At 30.0% G+C, this 14,754-nt stretch overlaps 3 protein-coding genes across 6 annotated transcripts; all 3 read right to left on the reverse strand.

The window, feature by feature from the left end:
• Positions 1 to 777: 777 nt before the first annotated feature.
• On the reverse strand, positions 778 to 2,844 carry LOC128390632 (fibrillin-1-like). The gene is made up of 4 exons (XM_053350380.1): positions 2,676 to 2,844; positions 2,212 to 2,615; positions 1,416 to 2,136; positions 778 to 1,327 (listed from the first exon to the last, which is right to left on the reverse strand). The coding sequence occupies exons 3-4, from the start codon at positions 1,808 to 1,810 to the stop codon at positions 955 to 957; spliced, it is 768 nt and encodes a 255-aa protein (XP_053206355.1). The 5' UTR covers positions 1,811 to 2,136; positions 2,212 to 2,615; positions 2,676 to 2,844; the 3' UTR covers positions 778 to 954.
• Positions 2,845 to 4,322: 1,478 nt separating this feature from the next.
• Positions 4,323 to 8,882, reverse strand: LOC128390628 (uncharacterized). Of its 2 annotated transcripts, none has more exons than XM_053350374.1 (6): positions 7,919 to 8,882; positions 6,940 to 7,119; positions 6,293 to 6,642; positions 5,425 to 5,589; positions 5,114 to 5,359; positions 4,323 to 5,064 (listed from the first exon to the last, which is right to left on the reverse strand). In XM_053350374.1, exons 1-6 carry the CDS (start codon positions 8,092 to 8,094, stop codon positions 4,772 to 4,774), a joined length of 1,410 nt encoding a protein of 469 aa, XP_053206349.1. In that variant the 5' UTR covers positions 8,095 to 8,882; the 3' UTR covers positions 4,323 to 4,771. The 2 variants fall into 2 exon arrangements, with proteins under 2 accessions (XP_053206349.1, XP_053206350.1); XM_053350375.1 differs by having other exon boundaries at positions 4,329 to 5,049.
• Positions 8,883 to 11,207: 2,325 nt separating this feature from the next.
• On the reverse strand, positions 11,208 to 13,760 carry LOC128390630 (isopentenyl-diphosphate Delta-isomerase 1-like). 3 transcript variants are annotated; one of them, XM_053350378.1, is made up of 3 exons: positions 13,429 to 13,760; positions 11,921 to 12,563; positions 11,208 to 11,670 (listed from the first exon to the last, which is right to left on the reverse strand). In XM_053350378.1, the coding sequence occupies exons 2-3, from the start codon at positions 12,561 to 12,563 to the stop codon at positions 11,534 to 11,536; spliced, it is 780 nt and encodes a 259-aa protein (XP_053206353.1). In that variant the 5' UTR covers positions 13,429 to 13,760; the 3' UTR covers positions 11,208 to 11,533. The 3 variants fall into 3 exon arrangements, with proteins under 3 accessions (XP_053206353.1, XP_053206354.1, XP_053206352.1); XM_053350379.1 differs by lacking the exon at positions 13,429 to 13,760 and adding an exon at positions 12,905 to 13,049; XM_053350377.1 differs by lacking the exon at positions 13,429 to 13,760 and adding an exon at positions 12,685 to 12,859.
• Positions 13,761 to 14,754: the final 994 nt, after the last annotated feature.

Below are 14,754 nucleotides of genomic sequence, written 5' to 3' on the forward strand. Positions count from 1 at the left end.
TTCCATTGAAAAAAAATTGAATCGAAACGAAAGACTAACAAAAAAGTTCACTTTTCCATGGACCGAGGGCGCTACCAGTATGAAAGAGAAAAAGAAAGAGAAACAAAATTAAATTTTCTTTAAGAAAGAAAAAAGCTCGAAGCGCCTCTACTCTTAGAACTTTGAACTAACCTTTCGATTTCTTTTGAGTAGTGAATCGATTTTTTGTTTTCCCCTCTTGATTAATTTTTCTAATTGTTTCTGATTAATTGTGATTCTATTTTCTGTTGAAAGACAACTGTAACTAAATTTAGTTACTCCAGCTTTCTCCAAGTTAATTAATCTCTTATCTGTTATGGTCTCACTCTCTCTTTATTCTGATACAATAGTAATTGAAATTAACTTTTCTCAACAAGAGTCACTCAATTAACTATCTGGTTGTCATAGTTGTTGATAAAAATGATGATTCTGTTAATTATTGTGATTACAATTATCATCATCACTTGATCAAATTAATGTGTAATCATTGCTTAATTAGGTCTTCATCAGTAATAAGAATTAAATTCATTTTTGCCTCCTAAAACAAACTATTCTAATCACCTGAGTTTCGTGTGCTCGACATTTTTAGATGACACAATTAACTAATTAGCAATTTTTTTCTTCTTATTCTTATTGAGATTAAATTGTTAAAGAAAATTGCTGATCATTTATGGGAATTACCACTAATCAATTTTTCCCTAATATATGAGGTAACATTTTCATTAATTGATTTGGTTAATCATTGATCAATACAAGTGATTTAAAATGTTAATAATTTTATTTCAATTATTTAAATTTCTTGGCGATTTCAATTTCAAATTGATGATCACAATTCACCATGTGAACAATTTAAACAAAAATAAATCTCGATATTTTTTTATATATCATTATTTCAATGGGAGAGGGGAAGTTGCTAATGGTTAACTAATTAGTTAATTATGGGCTCATTGTTTCAGGTCTGAAGGTGAAGTAAATTGTATTTCTGTAATATGGATAATCAGGTTTGTCACATGTAACTGAGATCGCGACACTTTGAGGTTTAACTAGACCATTAATTTCAACTAAGAATTTGTCCCCATCAGTTTTGTGATCAAATTGTTTTTCTTTAATTTTATCCTCATCATTTGGAGCCCAAACTGAATCTAAATTGAAACTCCATTCACAATTAGTTTCTTCCTTGAACTTCATTCGTATCAATCCATGTTTCGAGAATTTTTCATTTTCTTTTATAACGATTTCTTTCTGGGACAATTCTAAATATCGAGGGATTGATTTATTCTTTCGGTCGATTAATTCTTGAATATCATCCCTGTAATCGAAAGAGAAAAATAAAGAAACAAACAGAAATTTGATTAGTCTTTTTTTCCCGCCATCGTTTCCAATCGTTAATTACTTACCTTCCCTCCAGGAATTTATATCCTTCCGTTTGTTTATCAATACATTCACGGCCGACGAAATAGTTAACACAATAATGTTGATCTTCCACCGACTGATAACAACGGTCTTTGGAACATTGGTCAATGTAAATACATTCATTTTTCGAGTCCATTTCAGTTCCAAGTGGACAGCATTTGTAACTTCCCTTGGTGTTGAAGCACTTTTCCTGTGGACAAACATCAGCTATTTCCTCACATTCATCGGTATCCTCACATTCATCAGAAAACCCAGACATGTGATAACCTGGGTCACAATCTGAGCTACGAGCTGCTATCGACGTTGAGCTTGAGGTGGAGGCTGTTGACTCTGTAGTTTCGATTGTACTTTTTGGTGAAGACACTGTTTCATGGGCCATTTTTGGAGTTTCGGTTACTGGACTTGTGGTCGAACCGTTGTTAACCAATTTTGAATCATTATTTATTGTTTCATTGTTGATAATTGGTTGATCAGTTGATAGTTCAGGCTCACTCGTGGCCGTGGTGGGTATTGTACTATCTTTCGAAGTGGCATCTTCTATTGGCAAGACTGGACTGATTGTTGTAGTTGAACTGTCCAATTTGAATGCTAATGATTTGTTGATCTTGATATCATTTTCCAGTGCAATCGTTGATATCTCATCGATTGTGATATTATCCGATGAAGGTACTAAATTAGATACCACTGAGTTTGAATTAAAACTCGCTACAAATCAAAGAGACGCAAAATTTACATTTAAAAGTCTAATAAAAAGGCGAAAAATTTCACAATTAAACTTACCCGTTCTAGTGAATGCGGTATGGACTTCACAGCATCGTTGTTGAGCTCTTTCGGTGAGACTGGATAAATTTTTAATCTCACATTTATCTTTAAGAGGTGCATCGATTATGCCCACCTTACAGGTAGAACAACATTCAAAGGCCACATTGGTTTCATCCTGGAGAATGGCGATCTCAGCGCAAGAGAAATTTGCATTTCGAGGATAGTCCGAAATGACTTTGGAAACACCGATGCTACAGAAGAGACTTTTCTGACTGAACTCACAACCTAATTGATAAAATCCAAGGCATTCCTTTCAAACTCTTTGACACTGGTCAGGTTACTTGGCAAATCTAAGGATTTACAGTTGACTGTTTCGATATTTTTCAAAGCATATCCTTTCAGGAAACAATTAGAAAGCCAATCTAAGGGAAGAAAAGAAAATTAAAATTTCCAAAAAGGAGAAAACAATGTCAAAGACTCACATTGTTGAAGAACTTCGGCTTTACTTGCTTCGTTGACCTCAAATTGTGACGAGAAAATGATCAATATTAACCATGGAAAAAGAGACAGTTGATTAATTGTAATTGTCACCATGTTGGAAGTTCACTAATCAAATGGAGTATAAATTGTGCTTAGGTTGATACTTTTGTCCAACTTAAGATGGAAAAAAATTAATGAGAGAGAGCAAAAGATAAAGAAAGAAAGAAAGAAAGAGAGAGAGAGAGAGAGAGAGAGAGAGAGAGAGAGAGAGAGGAAAGAGTTAAAATAAAAAAGAGGAGAAAAGGTTAAAAAAACTTCAAGATTAAGAGATTAGGATTAAGATTAAAGGTTAAGTTGGTCAACCAACAAGTAACAATCACCTTTTTCTGTGAAGGTCGATTCATCTTGTCAGTTAATTGTCAATCTATTTATTACATGTAAATATGAATAAGTTGATTAAAAGTCGTTCGAATTTTGTTTACATTTAGATTGAACAATTAACAAAATTTTGTTAATTGTCCATCAGACAATTAGAAGCAGAATTGATGATTTTCTGAAGAGCAAAGAATAGGAGAAAACTATTTATTAACATTGGTCATGATTCGTGATTAGGTTGACAAATACCTTCACAATTATTGATCATGACAATTCATTTTCCACAATTAACATTATTTTATCATCAATAATTCACATCATTAATATCATCATAATATTACCTGGGAAACGAAAGTGAACATTTTTTCAATAGAACGAGAAAAAAAAAGTTCTAATCCTCGATTTCGTCCTTGGGATTTTCATGGTTTTCTGGGTTCATGATTACAACAATTTAGATCAATAATTATCCAATTAACATATTAGTACACTTGACCTAAGCCTCTTGACCACTTTGGTCAGTAAAATGAAGAAAGACTATCATTAATTATCTGTGTGATTAAAATTTCTCTGCAAATGATTAACTAAATTGCTCCAATTGGAAAAGGTTAATTGTTGTTGTTATTTATTAATTTTTGTTTTTTCATGTTCCACTTTGATTTAGTTAATTTACTTATTTCCCATTAATTTAGTTGATCATCATTTAGATGATAACAATATGATCGGTCAACCATTTTGCTTAATAATTAACTAATTGTTTTGTTTTTGTGTCAATTTTAAACTTTTACCGTTATAATCAAGATCAACTTCAAGCTTCCAGTTAATTGTTAATTACTGATTTAATTAACTTGAATCTAAATGAAAATCACCCATCACTTACTATTAATCTATTGGTGTTGGTTAATTGTTAGTCAATTGATTATCTTGATTGTTTTCAATTTATTTTCACGCAATTTATATTGATCGATATACTTTCATAATGATAATCATTATTATCTAGTAATTAATTTGATTATTTGAAAGTCACGGTGATTGAAGAAATGATTAACTATTAACAGTTGATTTCTAAATGCTCAACTTAATTGTTGATTGTCCGTTTCCATGATTATCTTAATTGTTACCTTTTGATTATCTACAATGATAAAATCGTCACAAAATGAGAAACAATTGATTAATAGATTTTATTGATTCTTTCCAATTGTTAACATATTTTCTAAATTATCACAATTTAGATTTAATTGTAACAATTGATTTTCTTTTGTCTCTTCGCATCCAATTACCTAAATATTTACATTTAATTTGATTTTTATTTTAATTTCTTGTCTCTAGGTTAAGATATTGATTTGATTGATTAGAATTGATTTTCTCTTCAATAATTAAATCACTTCCATAATGATTAACGATTGATTTTTATTCAAATAATGATAACAATTGAAAGTTTATCTGTTTCTTTATGGATACAATATCATACAATTAATTTGATTATATATTACAAATGAGAGTCAACAGTTAATTGTAATAATAAGTAAATCAAATCAATTAATCAGTTTTCAGGGGGAAAAGTTTTTCAAACTAAAACAAATTGATTCTGATTTAAATCCAAGAGTGATATGAATATGTAATAATGAGTAATATTAATTGCGATCAATATTATCAATCAATTAGTTATTATCTCGAATATGAAAAAAAAGTGTTCATTAAATTAAATGAAGTTTCGATCAATTAATCATAAGATATTACAAGATGATCCATTATCGTTGGTCAGTGACATGGACTGAATTAGATTATCATCAACTCGAGAAATTAGTAAATTTGGTAAACCAGGTAGACCGAAATAAACTCGAAGCGAGATGAAAATGTAACCATTTTTGGTGCCGAATCGATTGTATTGAAATGTATCTTCAACGGCCTTTTCGAGTTCGTTGTCATCACTTCGGCAGAAAACCTCGACCGTTTCCGCGCTCAGAATTTCAATTGGCCGGTTAATCTCACCGTTAACTTGGTCTGTGAAAAGATTAACTGTCAATCAATTGATCACAATTTACAATTCCATTCAATTAATATTCACCTTTTGGAATTGTGTTGATCCAATCTTCCATTCTTTGTCTAATCTCTGTTAATGATTCACCTTTTTTGATTGGCATGAACAATTTACTTCCAAGAATTAATGATTTAGTTTCCATGATTGCATTGCTCAGATTAAGTGACAATGTTGATTGCGATTTAGGACATTTGGTATATGCGATTCGAAATATTTTCAAATAATCACCGTGCTCCGTGTAGGCCATTGAACAGGTTAAATCGCACGAACCGACTAGTAGATCAATTAGAAAACGGTGATTGTTATGTATTCACGTTAATTGTAAGAAATTAACTTACGTGATTTAAGCTTAATATCTAATGATTGTGCATTTCGTAGGGAGATGTCGGGATTTTCTGATAACCATCTAGTTGCTCGAGTTAGTACCAATGAGAAAGCCTCGAACTTGGGGCGTTTAAAGAATCCACCACCAGAGATATTCTTAGGAACGAAATCTTTAATTCCTGGGAAAAGAATACAAAAAAACAATTGGAACAATTAAAAACTTTTTCTACCATTAGAATCGACTAAAATAAAAGACAACACAATTAATTGATTGACTCAACAACAAATGGTTAATTTATACACTTTAATCAATCATAAATATCTTCAACTTGTAATCTATGTTAATGGTTAACGAGTGATGGTCAAGATTATCAATAATAATCAAGGAAAAACAATTTAGATGATATGATTAGACGTTTAGTTGACCAGTTTCATAGGTAATTTAATACTACTGGTCATCAACCTACTTGATTTAGATCATTAATTGTCACTAAGAGTAAATGATAGTTAATCTTATAATCGAGGTTCATCTTTATGTGAGCAAAAAAAGTAGATTATTATTAGATAAAAGTTTCGTAATTCATATAATGATTATCAACAATTCGGTAAATTGTTCACAGGGAATGACTACACAATCGATCAATAATAATAATAATAATATGTAATAACTGTTGACAATTGAAAGTTAATCATAATAATTACCAATGGTTTGAGAGTGTATAAGGTTAGATTACTTGTTGATTGTTTCAATTGAAATGGTTAATCAGTTGAAATGAATCAATTTCATGTTGGGTAATTTTGTTTACAAGGAAACTGAGAAAAGCCGGATATCTATTAATAGAATTTGATTTTTTTCCTCTTCATTAATAGTAATTAATTTACCTATTTCCAGTTGATTCGGTGGACCTTTCTCATAGAAAATTCGTATTATGGTGACCGTTTTGTTGGTGAAAAAGTTTAACGTTTGTTCAGGATTAATTTTCCAATCGATTTCCGCTTCACAATTAAGACTTTCAATGGTAATTATGGTTCCATTTATCTTCCTCTCTTGGGTCATCTTATTGATCCTTTCAACACACTGATTAAGATTCTCGAATTTGGGACAAAACGAATCACCATCACCACGATTCTCGGGAATAATATCAATATAATCCAATATCTGTGGTTCGATAGTCTCTCCTCCATAACTATCACTTTCATCGCCTGTAATAGGCTTACGTTTAATCCATAATCTAATGAATATCAATTAATCAAAAATAAAAGAATAAAAAAAAAGTTCCAAATAATCTAAATAATCTAAATAAAAAGTAATTAAAAACAATATCAAATGTATTATGTATTCAGAATGATAATCTAAATGTTGCATGAGGAAAAACATTGACAAAGAAAATCTTTTAAATCTATTAACACGTAAAGGACATTTCGAGCCTAATGATTAATTTAAAGATGACACGTTGTATATACATGAAGTTAATCAGTTGATTAGATTTGAAAGTAATTAACTTAAATGTGACTAATTAGAAAATTACCTCAAAGCTTTGACAATGTGCTGTTTAGCTGAACCATAGATATAAAAGGAAGCGTCTATTGGCCTTAGCTCGAGGTTTCCAGTGTCGTTGGCTTTGAATAAAAGGGTAACCGATTCACAATTAATCGCTCTCCATGATGGATTCTCAGCTAACCAATCGTTAGCCAATAAAATCATTTCCCTGAAGAAGAAAAAATTAAGATTGGATATAGAAAAACAATTGATTATAATCAATAATCAACAAAGAGACAGAGAGACAAATCCAGTTGATATCAACAGTAAATGTATGGGAAAATAATATGAAAGGGTTGAAACAATAAGAATAGAAAATATTATCAAAATCAATTCGATTACCTTACAATTATTGACAATCAAGATAAACCGATTGTTTGATTAAAGAAACAGTAATCAATTAATGATAGAAGGGGTGTGATTATAACAATTAACTGGAGGAAGAAAATTAAAATTCAATTCAACAGAAAAAAAACTTTTTAAAAAAGTCAAATTTATGTAGAAATTGTTGTGATGAGAATTTTTCTTAATTGTTACAGTTAAGCTCTTGTCTCTTGTGAACAATTAAATTGTTGTAAAATTGTTCTGATTTATTATCTATTCACTTAATTTTCTTAATTTGCAATATTATAATATTGATTCAGCTTCAGAATTTTACTGATTTAATATTAATATAAATTGTTGGAAATTGATTGAGAAGGAATTGGATAATTGTACTAAATTATTAAGTGTATTTGGAGGAAATGAACACAATTTATGATTATTATTGATTGTTAATTCACTAGAAAATGCAATTAATTATTAAATTGTGATTTATTTTTACCATGAAGATGATTAATTAACTTGAGAGAGTGATAGAGAGAGAAGTGTAATGATTTTGATTGCGTCGGAAAAATTAATTGGATTGATTTTCGTTAAATTGTCTCGGACCTTTTGGATTACGATTTGGATAATTAGTTAATTGTTACCTGAATGGGTGATATTTAATTTCTGCAGTTTGATAAATTGCAGTTGATGTTCGTTCAACAGCATTAGGCACAAAATCAACGAAAGTTAATTTAGTTTCGGGTTTAATATGAGAATCAAGGATTTGAGGATCTTCGGGTTGGAAAGTTTCTCGAAACATATACAAGGCCCAGGCCATTTTTGATTTAATTTGAAGAACACCAATTAAGTTAATTAGAAAGTTAAATCTCTCCAAAAATAATTAAACAAAAATCCAATTCCTTGGACTTTTATTTTAAATTGTTTTCATTAATGTGATGGTTAGATGATTGATGTATCAGTAAATTGAATTGATTGGAAAAATTTGTTTCTCTTCACCGAGTAAATTTTTAATTCTTGTTGATTATTGATTATTTTTGATGATCAGTGTAACTATTTGGTATAAGTTAATTAACTCACAGAATGAATAAATTGTTATAAAGAAGAAGGAAAAAATTACAATGTGTGTTGGATGTTTAGGTTAATCACAATTTGGAAACACAAAAGAAATTAATTGTTGTTATTGGTTTGGTTTTCTTTTCATTACTATTAACTACCTGTTCGTAGGTGAAATGATCGTTAGGAAGATGAAGATGAAGATGAGAAAGGTGGGAGTAGATTTCGAATGAGAAACAGTGAGAATGATGGAGAAGAACAATAATAATGAGAATCGAAAGTCTTGCGCCGAGAAAAAGTTTTCGAACTCTCGATTAGGATCGATAGTTAATTTGAAACTTTCTCTCCTTTAGAATAACAAAAACAACAAAAATCTATGCAAATGTTGATTGTTGTCCTTTTAATCACTAACTTGGATTGTCTAATCATCATCATTGATTTAGATTTCATCATATCCATTACCTAACAACAAGATTCTTGATATAAAAACAAAACGTTATTTGATTAGAAAACATGGAAAACATTGATAAGTGTCGATAGAACAATTATATTAACCTTTGCTTTTAGTTTTTCTTCAACAATATAAACAATTTAGAATCAATTTATTTAATTATTTGTAAAAGAAGATTCAATTTAATTGTAATTAGAATATTAATCAAAGAAAACGAAATTCGCGCTTCAATTTTTCTCGCTTTCTGATTGGTTCAATTTTCTTGTTGTTTATTTTTCTTTTTAAAATTAATTTTGTTTCTTTCATTTTCTGATTACAATTAAAGTTGCGGAAGATTAACTTTTAATTAATTGGTTCACATTTGGAAGGTAATTTAATAAGAGGTAAATTGTGGTCATCTCATGACGTTTTCTTTTTTCGCAATTGGACAAAACATAACAATTGATTTGGAATCTTAATCTAACAACTAACCTTGATTTCTTTTAAATTTTATTCGCTCTTCATTTCTTTAGATGTTAATTTCTGAATCTATTGATTCACTTAGTGAAATTGGAAATTTAGGACAATTGTGACAATCATCAAATCGAATTTTATCCTTAACGGTAAGTGAGAATTAATATCATTAACAGTTACATATATTTGAATAAAAAATGGCTCCAACAAAATCGTTAGTGATAAATTGTAATGAGTTTTTTTTCCTCTCGGTGATTAGAATATAAAAAAAAGTTGTTTCTCAAATTGCTGTTTGACGATAGTTGAAGTGATCATAGCAAATATAAAAATCTCACAAGATTCTGTTGATGGTTTAGATTTAATTTCTCTTATTTTGTTTTCTATTCTCTTATAATCAGGTGACTGGAAGCTTAATGATCCGAGGATTAACGGAACCACCACGTTTAAGAATAGAAGATAATTGACAAGATGACATTCCAAGAACTAATTCGAATAATCCAATGGCAAGATAAAGGGGAAATATTACCGATCCCAGAGATGTCCAGGGAGAAGATAGACCGGCCATTCGTAGAGAGGCAAAGATGAAAAGATATTTGATGAAAAACGACAAGAAACACAAATAACCGTTTATATTGAGAAGTCGACATTTCTCTTCATTGGCTGCAATTATACCTACAATTGCAACAATCATGGTGATGGAGGGTATAATCACTCTCACCGATGTCGATCCAATACTAGGAAATTGATAAACAGAGTTTAAAGGTTTATTATCTAATTGACCATCACCATCAATTAAATCACTTTCATCATTATCATCAGCATAATCATCACTTTGGTAAGGATGCCAATCGTTTTCAAATCCAACATAATCAATTAGAGTATATAAAAGGAGACAAATGGTCAAGAGAAAAAAAGTTGTATTGGTCACCAACAAAGTCCATTTTAAAGCTTTTGGATTAGTATAAGTTACCATTGTAAAAACAATTGACCTAACCAATTGAAAAGAAAAGTCCAAACTGAATCAACTGATCTGTTATCAAGATGAACAATCAAGATGAAAAGTTAAACACTGGATAACTCAAAGGTGACCACAAATGGACAGAGATTGATAAACGATCACGATTACAAGATGGAGGATTTAAGCTCACAGAGGATGAAAGATAAATATTTTTCCAACCTACTAACTAAAGCCAACAGGATGATGATGATGATGATGAAGATGCAGATGAAGATGATACAAGCGAAAGATGAAGATGAAAACTGTTTCTTATTTTAAAAATAGAAATTGGAGTAAAGAAAGAAGTAAATTTTGCGCTTCAACTCTAGTTTATTCGATGAGGGAAAAAAAGATGATGATGATGCATAGAAAAAGACGATGGAGATGAAGATGAAGATAAAAAGGAAGAGAGAGAGAGAGAGAGCAAGTTGAGAGAGAAAAATTGAAAAAGCGTCTGGATTATAAACGTTGATTGTGTCAGAGAAAATTGTCAACCAATTGTGTCGTACATCAGGAAGATATAACAACAAATGTTATGTATGATGATGAAAGATGATTAACAGAATATTCTCAAGAATTAATTAATTACTTTGTTATTGTTATTCCTCATTATCTTTCTTGATTATTGATCATCTTCTATGTTATTGTTTAAACAAAACTAATTGTTATTTGGCTTCCATAAGAAATTATCTTTGTATTGAGATAATTTTCTTGGGCTTCGTTGATTAACCAAATCAATTGGTTATTCATCTGGGTTAATTGTCCGTTAATTTCCATTTACTAATTTACAGCTAAATTTTCCCAATCAATCAAGTTAACCAGATATACAAATTGGCCGTTTTCGTACCAACAATTAAACATTAATTACCAATTCTTATTGAGAGGTGATTAGTTCAAATCATTGAATCACTTTCTATGATTTGATATGAAAAAAGTTTTAGTACAATTAATATAATCATTTGTATTAATAGAAATATTTTTTTCATATAATTTGAATAAACTAGAATTTAATTTCACTACTCTCATTAATCATGATTTCTGATTAATTTAAGTTAATGATTATAATCAATTGGTAAAAGGCCGATAGCGTTTACTAATTAACTATTTATATATTAATATATAAATTCACTTATATTTAAGTTTATAAGTAGAAAAATTTTGATTTAAATTGGTTGATTGTGTTGGATTAGATTAACAGTTGGAGTTGTTAGGTTTGAGCTTTGTCCGTGCTCGGCATCAATTGAAATTCAGGGTAATAGAAACAACAAATTAATCTAATCATGGTGAAAACTGAGAACGCAATCAAATGAAATTGTGAATCGTCTTGTGATCTTTAAATTTGTCCAAATTTGACAGATTATCCCAATAATTGTAAAGAAAACGATCATGGATTAACTGGAACCAAGGGGATATTGGCCAACCCTCTTTCTTTTTTCGTTCTAATCAACAAAAGAGAAAACAATTAACAATAGTAATTAGTTATTGGAATTACTCTAATCATATATTCATAATCTGAAGATTGGACTGTAACTTTTTCTGGAAATTTGTATGATCGAATCAGTTTTTCAGTCTTTCCAAAAAATTAATGAAATCACTTCGATAATCAATCAATCAGTCAATTGATTAGGAATTAAATTCAACCCTAAGTCTCACAATTAAATTTGGGAAATTGTTTTATTGTTCACTTACCAAGATAAGGACTTAAATCATCTTTATCCAAGAAAACGGCTTCTCTCACTTCATTTGGATTAGGATTTATATCAACATCTTTGTGGATAATTAAAATATAATCCAATTCATGTTCACCCCAAATTGGTTCATTGGGTGAAGGTGATTTATAAAGTATTCGGGTGATATAATGAATATCATTCAGGGTAATGGTTGTTGGGTCAATTCCAAGCTCTTGAAATAATTTACGTTGAGCTGCTCGACGAACCCCGAGGCAATCCTTTTCCTCTCTCTCCAAGGGTGTAAACAATGGATGTGAACAACAAGCATTCGTATAATAATTGGGAAAAGTGACTTTGGTTGAAGCTCTTTGGGTCAACAAGAATTGACCCTTTTTGTTGAAAAGCAACACACTAAAGGCTCGATGTAATAATCCTTTATCAATATTATCCATTAGATGGCAATCCCTTTTGGTACGAGATCCGATTGCAAGGTCATTCTCATTGACGGTAATACAAATTTCGTTCATTAAAGCTTCCTCTTGATCCACTGCGATCGCTTTAGATGCGACTGAGGTAACGGGAGATTTTGATTCTACCATGAGTGTTTCAGACATTCTATTGATTCCTGAGAGTAAACGTTTCAATTGATGGATTGTAAACATCTATTAGTGGAAGAGAAGAAGAAGAAAAAAAAAGATTAGAGAACAAATCGAAATTGGAATGACAAATTCAATGAGAAAATTAAACGACAAAAACAAAAGGAAGGAAATAACAACAACTAACAAACGAATTGTGAATTAACCCAATGGATGGAAAAGCGATTGTGTGAATCGCGATCAGAATTTCGATTGGTTTTTCTCTTCTCGATACTTAATCAATCGACACAATTAAGAGAGAGAAAGGATAACACGACAATTAACTCAGACTTCACCTGATAATCACTTAACTATCAAGTGATTCTCAAGAGGTAAATTGTGTCCATTTAACTTTCTCTCGTTTTTACCTCAACTCCTTTTCCTTTGATGACGAAATTTCATCAACAATAAAGGAAGAGAAAACGATATCAGAAGAGAATCAATTTACATAGCAAGTTAAATCATTTCCATAAATGTTTAATTAGAAATAATTAAAAATCTCTCAAGAAAATCACATTAAGAAAAAATTGATGATCCAAAGAGGAAAAGGAAAAAAAATCTTAACAACCAAGATTAACAATAATTCACTGTTTACATTTTGTAGAAGGAAAAATTTTCCTCAATACAAATTGATTTATCCTAATTGACGTCAATTAATCAATGATAATAATTAACTGTAGATTATTGAATCACAATTAAAACATGAATATTGATTGTTAATAAAAAGTCTTCGAAGGTAAGAAAAAAAGAGTAACAACAACAAATGAAGACAGAGAAATAGACAGAGAAAGAGAAACATAAACAAAGAGGATTATCAACATTGGAAAAGGAAAGAAATTGAAATTTTAATTATATATACATTCAAATGGAATTAATTAATTGTAACACTTACCTTGGATTCTGGATATTATTGGGGTCACCAAGTAATAGATTAATGAAGAAAGACGACAATTAAGACAATTTAATTGAGAGAGAAAAATGAACAAAAAAAAGGTAAACAATCACAGACTCATAATTGGAAAACAACAAGAAGAGGTTGATGATTTTACTATTAAATGACGTTGATTGTTGTTGATTTTTAATGTTGATCAATTGAAGATTTTTGATGATGTTATTAATGGATATTGGTCGATAGTTAAGAAGGAGACTAATCATGATTAAGATCATTGACCATTAACCGGTCTTGTTAAAAAAAGCACATTCTCTTTATGGTAAACAGAAAGAGTCGAAAAAGAAGATGAACAAACGAAAAGAGAGAGAAATGAAAGAGAGAGAGAGAGAGAGAGAGAGAGAGAGAGAGAGAGAGAGAGAGAGAGAGAGAGAGAGAGAGAGAGAGATGAAGATGAGGATGAGGATGAGGATGGAATCGGGAAGAAAAAATGTCGACAGGTTGAAAAGTCGATTTTGGCCTGAGGGCGAACGAATTGAAGTTTCTGTTACCTGAAGATGAATATCGGCTCATCATGTTGATAAATTGATTCTAAAAATATTTTATTAATTTTATGGGGAATTTAAGTTGAGAGAATTGAGAAAATGTTTGATTGTTTATCTATTATTTCAACAATTAAATTGGTTGATCATTATTGTCATTAAATTGACATGAATTTAACCTTTCTTATTATTGATCAACTAATAGTTTTATTGAGAGTTGATTCCTTGACATTAGTTTGATTCGTGTTGATCATTTTTGATTTAGTTTCCTTAATCTTTAACAATCAATTTCATGGGTTATCATGTTTTACTTATGGATTAACTTGATCACGATTAAATGATAATCATTTAATTGGTAATAATCAAGGATAATAGATAAATCATGAGAATCATTTTCCCAAGTATTCCAGTTAATTGTTGGACAATTTAGTTGTTGTTTCAAGTTGATTTATATTAATAATACTTTTCCAACAATTTGCTAAATTGTTGCAAATCAAATGATACTTAATTAAACCATTCAAGTGAATCAAATTTTTCTGTTGATAATTTAATGTTGATTGTTGGTTCCTGTAAATTGATAAACTGGTTTCTCAATAACTATTTAGCTTGATAATCACAATCAACTTGATCACAATTTAACTTTTTCATATGTAAGTTCAACTCCAATTATGGGGATTAATCGTTAATCATGATTAACTAATTTGTTTATCATTTCCGACAAATAATCAACATTGAACCTTTGAAATTGTTAATAATCAAGCAATTAGATTAATTTTCAAGTATCAAC

This window comes from Panonychus citri, unplaced genomic scaffold (assembly GCF_014898815.1).
Source record: "Panonychus citri isolate SS breed McGregor unplaced genomic scaffold, ASM1489881v1 Contig00124, whole genome shotgun sequence".
In the NCBI taxonomy this organism is placed as follows: domain Eukaryota; kingdom Metazoa; phylum Arthropoda; class Arachnida; order Trombidiformes; family Tetranychidae; genus Panonychus; species Panonychus citri.

Coding starts and splice junctions, on each gene's coding strand:
- LOC128390628 (XM_053350374.1), bottom strand. CDS start 8,094: ATGGCCTGGGCCTTGTATATGTTTCGAGAAACTTTCCAACCCGAAGAT. Junction 7,120..7,918: donor ATTAAATATCACCCATTCAG/GTAACAATTAAC, acceptor TTTCTTCTTCAG/GGAAATGATTTTATTGGCTA. Junction 6,643..6,939: donor CACATTGTCAAAGCTTTGAG/GTAATTTTCTAA, acceptor GATATTCATTAG/ATTATGGATTAAACGTAAGC.
- LOC128390632 (XM_053350380.1), bottom strand. CDS start 1,810: ATGGCCCATGAAACAGTGTCTTCACCAAAAAGTACAATCGAAACTACA. Junction 1,328..1,415: donor TATAAATTCCTGGAGGGAAG/GTAAGTAATTAA, acceptor TTTCGATTACAG/GGATGATATTCAAGAATTAA.
- LOC128390630 (XM_053350378.1), bottom strand. CDS start 12,563: ATGTTTACAATCCATCAATTGAAACGTTTACTCTCAGGAATCAATAGA. Junction 11,671..11,920: donor TGATTTAAGTCCTTATCTTG/GTAAGTGAACAA, acceptor TTTGTTGATTAG/AACGAAAAAAGAAAGAGGGT.